A 7,297-nucleotide genomic window follows, 5' to 3' on the forward strand; every position below is an offset into this window, starting at 1 on the left:
GGCAGCATTTCTGCTCTCAATATTCCATACTAATTTTAGGAAATTTGGATTCTGATAGGAATTGCATTGAATACTGAGATCCCGCTGAGTAACAGATCTTTCCCCAGAACTTCCTTCCCATCCATGAAAAATAAAGCAAGCCTTCCAGTTTTAACGTCATCTTTAAAATTTTACTTCTTCAGTGCATTCCATTTACATATCAGTCATTCACTTCTGACGATTTTTATAGGTTACTTTATAGGTTACTGTACAAACATTTTATTCATTGCGTGTGTGTGTGTGTGTGTGTGTGTGTGTGTGTGTGTGTGTGTGTATGTTGTGTGTGTGTGTGTGTGTGTGTGTGTGTGTGTGTACATGTTTGTGTGTGTGAGACCACTTCAGAGGGGAAAAAATGCACATGTATGCACGTCCTCATTTTTGTGTGGGAGCCAGAGGTCAAAGTTGAATGTCATCTTCAATTCTTCTCCACCTTGTTTGTTGAGACAATGTCTCAGTCAACTCGGAGCCCACTCATGAGCTACACTGGCTGGCCAGCGACTGAGCACCTCCCTTTTCTGCCTCCCTAGCACTGGGATTGCAGAAGAGGTTGGCGAGTCCAGATGCCCCGGAATGAATGCATGTCCTCATGTTTAACTGCCAGCCCCACACTGTGAGAGCCACTGCCCTGCCCTCAAACACGGCTCTTTTTGGTGCTATTTTATATATAATACTGCTTGTCATTCAGTTCTCACATGGTTCCAGATGCTTCGTTGTTAGATGAAGAAAGAACAAGTGGTTTTCTTGTGCTGACTTTGTATCTTTGCTGAATTTGTTTGATGTTCTCACATGGTATTGTGAAACCTCCATTTCCTACTTGCACAATTACATAATCTATGATCAAGATTATAATCTTTCCTCCTACCTGGGAAACATCATCTCAAGTGAGTTGTGGCCTTGTGTCTCACAAACAAGCTCACACTTCTGCTACACTCAGAACCAAGAGCCTGCATGTGTCCACCATATTCCATTTGAGCTCAGGTTCTCAGGAGACTGATGACCTTGCCCCAGCTGCCTAGGAAACAGCGACTCTTGGAACCTGATTTGGTGGCTGCTTGGCTGTGCCCTACACCCCATCCCCTTGAACTCTGTTCTTTCTGTTCTTTGTTGTTAGAAGTCATGAGCCTATCTTGGTTCCAGAACAGTTTCAGCCCACTGACAACTAATTCTACAACTTGGTAAGTTGGAATTGAGATGGTTCAGTGTGGTGATCTAGCTCAGCATCTCCATTGTTTCCATTTACTCTTACATCCAGGTGGTCTGTCCTGCCAACTAAGTGATCCTTGAGCCTCCAGAGGGTCTGACCCCAGGCTGTGGCATTGTCAACAAATCCCTCAAAACTCTGCCTGTGTGGCATAAGGAACAATACCCTTTCCTTCCCTATTATGATAACTGTACACATAGGGCTCCACCCACCAAGAAGCAAAAGGGGTATAAAATTAGACACACTGGCCTCCATGAGAAAAGTACCTGGATGGACATCCTGCTGGCCCCCCCAGGATTCTCTTGACATTTTAGACCATTATTCGGCTTTCTCAGATAGGAGCTGAGAGGTCCCCAGGCTGTGAGTTTGGTCTTCCTCGGAGTTGAGTGACCTCACACCTGTACTCATGGCTCCCCGGGATGGAGCTGCCTTCCCCACACTGCCTGTCAATCATCCTCATTGACTAGCCACACAAGCCACTTCAGTGGCCCTTCCATACAGTGATAGTGCCTGAGGTGTCCACCACACCTCATGTCCTAAAGCCAAGTGTTCATGAAGCTTCACAAAGTCTCAATCCATTCTGAGACAGTGTCCACAGGCCCCCAGAGCTCTGCCTGTGTGGCCTATCACTGACTGACTTCCCTGGACTGTGTAATCCTGCACCTTGAGGCAGTGTCGACTGGTCATCTTCCTCTGTGCTCACAGTGCCAGCCCTACATAACCACAGTGACAGCTCCCTGTGGAGAAAGTGATGTTTCTCCCCTGGACAAGCATCAGAGCAGAGGGGAAAGGGCAGGAACCTCTGAGGCAGAGTTTCCCTAACCTGTTCTCACCCCTCCCTACAACACACTGTGACTGAACAGTAAACACAGCTACTTGGCTCAAGGCAGAGAACAAAGTGCAGCCTTATCCCCTTCATAAGGGACCAGGCCCCAGTCTGTCCCTACAGTGTCTGTCCCGATCCCAGTTGTCTGGAGCAGGTGTTCTCAAACAGCCTGGGAAGCAGTGGGGCAGCCATGGCGCTGTTGATTGGAGATGGCCTGTGGTCTGTGGTCATATTCACGGCCATCTTCCTGCTTCTGGTGGACCTGATGTACCGACGAAAGTTCTGGACAGCCCGCTACCCTCCAGGCCCTGTGCCGCTACCTGGGCTGGGCAACCTGCTGCAGGTGGACTTCCAGAACATGCCTTACAGTTTGTACAAGGTGAGACAGATGTTGGTGGAGGGGGTAGAGGTCATGGTGCCCCTGAAGCCACAGGATTGACAGGAAGATGGTCTCCAAGAGGAGGAAGGCTGAGTAGTTTCCTTGTGGCCCTTACTTCTGGGTCTGAGGACACTGTGGACTTTCTAAGAGCAGAGGCTCAGTATGGAGAGGCCATGGAGGGAGGCTGGGAGTCTGGTTGGACAGGGCAGAGTTGGGAAGGCTCCAGGTCCCTTGTGATCCCCTCACTGGATGAGGTCTCAGGGACAGAGGGGAGGAGTCAGGTTCCAGTGTAGCCTGTCAGTCAGGAAAGAGAAGTGGAGAGATGGCTGAGTGTGCTATAATCTCCTGCTGCTGTGTGGACTCAGGCCTTGCTGCCCATTTCAGGAACCCAAATTTCTCTGTCTGGAGCGGTATGAAGTGGGAAAGGACTTGGCTCTGGCAAGGTCACCCCTGAATGACCTTATCTACTATGAGAACTTTGCTGGATTTAGAAGAATGGATCCCATTCACAAGGTCCCATACCTCAGGCTAGAGATAGAGTCAGTGACAGAGCATTTGCTCAGCATAGGGCAGGACCAAGGTTCAATAATGTGTACCATCCAAATGTGCTCATGTTTGTGTGCATGTGTTCATAGGCGTACACACACACACACACACACACACACACACACACACACACACACACACACACATACAGACTTGTGTGTTGTGTGTTGAACTTTGATTTTCCAGTCTGCTGGGGACCTCCACTTTCTAAGTGCTCTGTCCCTCTCCCTCAGCTTCAACAACGCTATGGTGACGTGTTCAGCCTGCAGATGGCCTGGAAGCCCGTGGTCGTGATCAATGGACTGAAGGCGGTTCGGGAAGTGCTGGTGAAATGTGGAGAGGACACTGCTGACCGACCCCCAATGCCCATCTTTGATCACCTGGGCTATGGGCCCAAAGCTAAAGGCAAAGATCTATCCTGGGGACAAGGCACAGAGAATAGGGCTTGAGGAGCCATGGACAGAAGATGGACAGGACCTAATGGAGGGGATGTGTTCAGGCAATGCAAGGGGAAGTCACTGGAATGCAGGTGGAGACACTAAAGTGGCATGTGCTGCTATGTGACAGCAAAGTGCTGGGGCACTGGTGGCTGAGACTGACCACAGGGAAATGTTGGGAGCAGAGGAGACGGCACAGACACATGTATCCTTGTTTACACATGGCACATGTATCCATGTTTCTACACGGATGTTCCTGCAGGTGTGGTGTTTGCCCCTTATGGGCCCGAGTGGCGAGAGCAGCGAAGATTCTCTGTGTCCACCATGCGAGACTTCGGCCTGGGCAAGAAATCCCTGGAGCAGTGGGTGACGGAGGAGGCTGGCCACCTCTGTGATGCCTTGGCCAAGGAAGCTGGTGGGTGATGGGCCAGATGTAGAGATGTGGGCAGGCACTTATGAGCAATACCATGACTTCCTTGCGTCTCTGCTTCTAGGACATCCCTTTAATCCCATCAATCTCCTGAATAAAGGTGTATGCAATGTGATTTCATCCCTCATCTATGCCCATCGCTTTGAGTATGAAGACCCTTTCTTTAACAAGCTGCTCAAAATATTACTGGAAAGTTTTGGAGAGGACTCTGGATTCATTGGTGAGGTAGGAGTCCCAGGGTAATGTGCATGGCTACTTCTATGCTGCAAATCCTATCAGAATAATTATGCATTCAGGTGAATGGGGTGAGGGTCTAGTGTGATAGTCAAATGCAGGAGAAAAGGTCTACAGGTTGTCAAACCTCAGATAACAGGAGGGGAGGAGTGGACAAAGGTAGGGAGTGACCTATCCCCCCCCCCCTACATGAAAACTGCACAAGCCTGTTTGATTTCCAGCAGAATAGTCATTTTGTCTATGTCGGGCTACAAGACAGCCTAGAGTCTGAAACGGAGGAAGAAGCAGATCATGGGTGGGAACAAATGGACCCTGAGTTCTTTGTGGAAGAGGCCAGGATCCGAGACTGGTCCAGGTTAAAACTGAGCAGAAACAGCATCCAGGCAATGTAGCTGGAGTGTTTTTTTTCTGGGTCTCACCAAGCCCCAGCGAGTCCCAGAGCCCACTTATGAAATAAACATACAGACTCATATTATTTAAACTGTTTGGCCTAATAGCTCAGGCTTGTAGCTATCTAGTTCTTAGATCTTAAATTAACCCATTTCTATTAATCTATACTTTGCCACGTGGCTCATGACTTACCAGCATCTTCACATGCTGCTTGTCATGGCGGTGGCTGGCAGCATCTTTCTGACTCAGTCTTTCACTTTCCAGAATTCTCTCTCCTTGTCCCACCTATACTTCTTGCCTGGCCACTGGCCAATCAGTGTTTTATTTATAGAGAACGATATCCACAGCAAGGCACAGGAGATAGATAGTAAATGGGTTAAAGGAATTTACCAAGTAAACCTGGAGATCTGAGCTGGATCCCTGGGACCCATGTAGGAGGTAGATCTTACTCTACAAGTTGTTCTCTGACTACCAAACATGAGCCATTGTGCATGTGTGTGAGTGCTTATACAGGTATGCATGTGCGCGCGCGCGCACACACACACACACACACACACACACACACACACACATATACACACGATTCTTTATTAGCAATAAAAGCAACCAGACTATTGTGTTTCTTTCCCAGGCGCTGAATGCTGTCCCAGTGCTTCTTCGCATCCCTGGGCTGCCTGGCAAAGCCTTCCCCAACCTGACCAAGTTTGTAGACTCACTGGATAAGATGTTGATTGATCACAAGACATCCTGGGACCCCACCCAGCCTCCACGAGACCTGACAGATGCCTTCCTGGCTGAGATGGAGAAGGTGAGGACAGCCAGGAACATGGGGCCAGCGCCTTTGGGTAGAAGTGTTCTGTGACTTGTGATACCCGGTGGGTGGGGTTTATATGTCGTCCATGGACCCAACACTTGGGATGCATGAACACAATGGTAGATCATGTTGGCCTTACTGCCTGTGTCCCTGAGCCTACCTTCTCTGTCTGTTCCAGGCCAAGGGGAATCCCGAGAGCTCCTTCAATGATGCGAACCTACGCATGATGCTGTTTGACCTGTTCACTGCAGGGCTTGTGACCACCTCAGCCACATTGTACTGGGCCCTGCTGCTCATGATCCTGCACCCGCATGTGCAGGGTAAGCCTGGCTGGGGTTGGGAGGGAGGTTTATGGAAGAAATATAGAGGTGCTTGAGAAATTACAGGTTCCTGCATTGGATTGATCCTGACCCTACATGTCAGCCACTGGGAGTCTTTAGTCACCTATTAACATAGTGGAAGAAGGTCAGGGAAGAGTCACCAAGGGACTGCTTCACTGAGGGGATGCTGTCCCTCCAGGCCGTGTCCACCAGGAGATTGATGAAGTCATAGGGCAGGGGCGGCATCCAGAGATGGCAGACCAGGCCCGCATGCCCTACACCAATGCTGTCATTCACGAGGTCCAGCGATTTGCAGACATTCTTCCAGGGAATGTATCGCATATGACATCCCGTGATATTGAAGTACAGGGCTTCCTCATCCCCAAGGTATGCATGGGGTCCCTTATCCCAGGGTCACCACTAGGCAAACAAAGGCTATAAAGACCAAGGCAACCACAATCTGGATTTGCACATGATGATGGGACAAACCTGTGTGTGAGTATACAGCAGCCATTGCCCAGAATTCCCTAGGGAAGAGGAAGTCCAAGAAAATGAACCACCGGGATTTTAGGGTGCACTACACACAGAGGCATTTTTGATTTGGGTACCCATGGGAGCTTTGTCCCAGGGCCTTGACTGGTACCAGAAAAGGCACTGAGAGGCTTTGAGGTTGGGGTGAATGAAAGAATCCATTGTGTGCATGAAGAGGTTATGCGTGTGAACTTGGTGACCAGACTTGTTACCCGTGTCCCAGTCCATGTTCACACCATGTGTCTCCTGCCAGGGAACGACCCTCATCCCCAACCTGACCTCCGTGCTGAAGGATGAGACTGTCTGGGAGAAGCCCCTCAAGTTCCATCCTGAACACTTCCTGGATGCCCAGGGCCGCTTTGTGAAGCATGAGGCCTTCATGCCATTCTCAGCAGGTCCTGGGGGGGGTGTGTGCCTGTCTCCCTTTCTCTTCCCAGGGGGCCTTGGAGGGTGGAGCATCCATCAGGGCCCAGACTGACTGAGCCCCTCTCCCACCCACAGGCCGCAGAGCATGCCTGGGGGAGCCTCTGGCCCGCATGGAGCTCTTCCTCTTCTTCACCTGCCTCCTGCAGCGCTTTAGGTTCTCGGTGCCTGATGGACAGCCCCGGCCCAGCGACCATGGCATCTACACATTGCCAGTTACCCCAGTCCCCTACGAGCTCTGCATAGTTGTGCGCTAGCAAGACCAGCAGCTCCAACCTTCTCCCAAGCTTGTGCTGAGTCCAATAAACCTGTTCTGTGGCTGCCACTCATTCCCAGATCAACCCCATCCTTGTCTCAACTGTGTCCCAAGACAACAGTCTACAGTCAGTCTTCCCCTCTGCCCCAGACCTCCCCTATGGTCAACTTTAATGTTGTGAGTAAAGAGTTTACTGAGTCAAGAGCAGGGGCACAGGCCTGCAGTATATCTTGTGGGAGGCTGAGGCAAGAAGATTGCAGGTTCAAGGTTAGCCTGGTCTATGTGGCCTGGACTTCTAAATGAGATCCTTTATCAAAAAAAATGGTGGCAGATGGAGGTGGCCATGAGGTGTTTAACAAAAAAGGAGGAAGAGGGAACAAGAGGGGAAAACATTGTGACAAAGTAGGAAGAGAGGTCGTTGGGCTGGCGTTCAGTGACTGACCCTAGATCACACGGAAAGACTTGAAAGCC

General features: G+C 50.1%; 1 protein-coding gene across 2 annotated transcripts; it reads left to right on the forward strand.

The window, feature by feature from the left end:
* The first annotated feature begins 2,150 nt into the window (after nt 1–2,150).
* On the forward strand, nt 2,151–6,899 carry LOC102907549 (cytochrome P450 2D20-like). 2 transcript variants are annotated; one of them, XM_042264784.2, is made up of 9 exons: nt 2,151–2,445; nt 3,225–3,396; nt 3,691–3,843; nt 3,923–4,083; nt 5,114–5,290; nt 5,475–5,616; nt 5,816–6,003; nt 6,401–6,554; nt 6,649–6,899. In XM_042264784.2, exons 1-9 carry the CDS (start codon nt 2,257–2,259, stop codon nt 6,825–6,827), a joined length of 1,515 nt encoding a protein of 504 aa, XP_042120718.2. In that variant the 5' UTR covers nt 2,151–2,256; the 3' UTR covers nt 6,828–6,899. The 2 variants fall into 2 exon arrangements, with proteins under 2 accessions (XP_042120718.2, XP_006980258.2); XM_006980196.4 differs by having other exon boundaries at nt 2,153–2,445; nt 6,401–6,542.
* Nucleotides 6,900–7,297: the final 398 nt, after the last annotated feature.

This window comes from Peromyscus maniculatus, chromosome 20 (genome assembly GCF_049852395.1).
Source record: "Peromyscus maniculatus bairdii isolate BWxNUB_F1_BW_parent chromosome 20, HU_Pman_BW_mat_3.1, whole genome shotgun sequence".
In the NCBI taxonomy this organism is placed as follows: Eukaryota; Metazoa; Chordata; class Mammalia; order Rodentia; family Cricetidae; genus Peromyscus; species Peromyscus maniculatus.

Coding starts and splice junctions, on each gene's coding strand:
- LOC102907549 (XM_042264784.2), top strand. CDS start 2,257: ATGGCGCTGTTGATTGGAGATGGCCTGTGGTCTGTGGTCATATTCACG. Junction 5,291..5,474: donor TCCTGGCTGAGATGGAGAAG/GTGAGGACAGCC, acceptor TGTCTGTTCCAG/GCCAAGGGGAATCCCGAGAG. Junction 6,555..6,648: donor CTCAGCAGGTCCTGGGGGGG/GTGTGTGCCTGT, acceptor TCCCACCCACAG/GCCGCAGAGCATGCCTGGGG.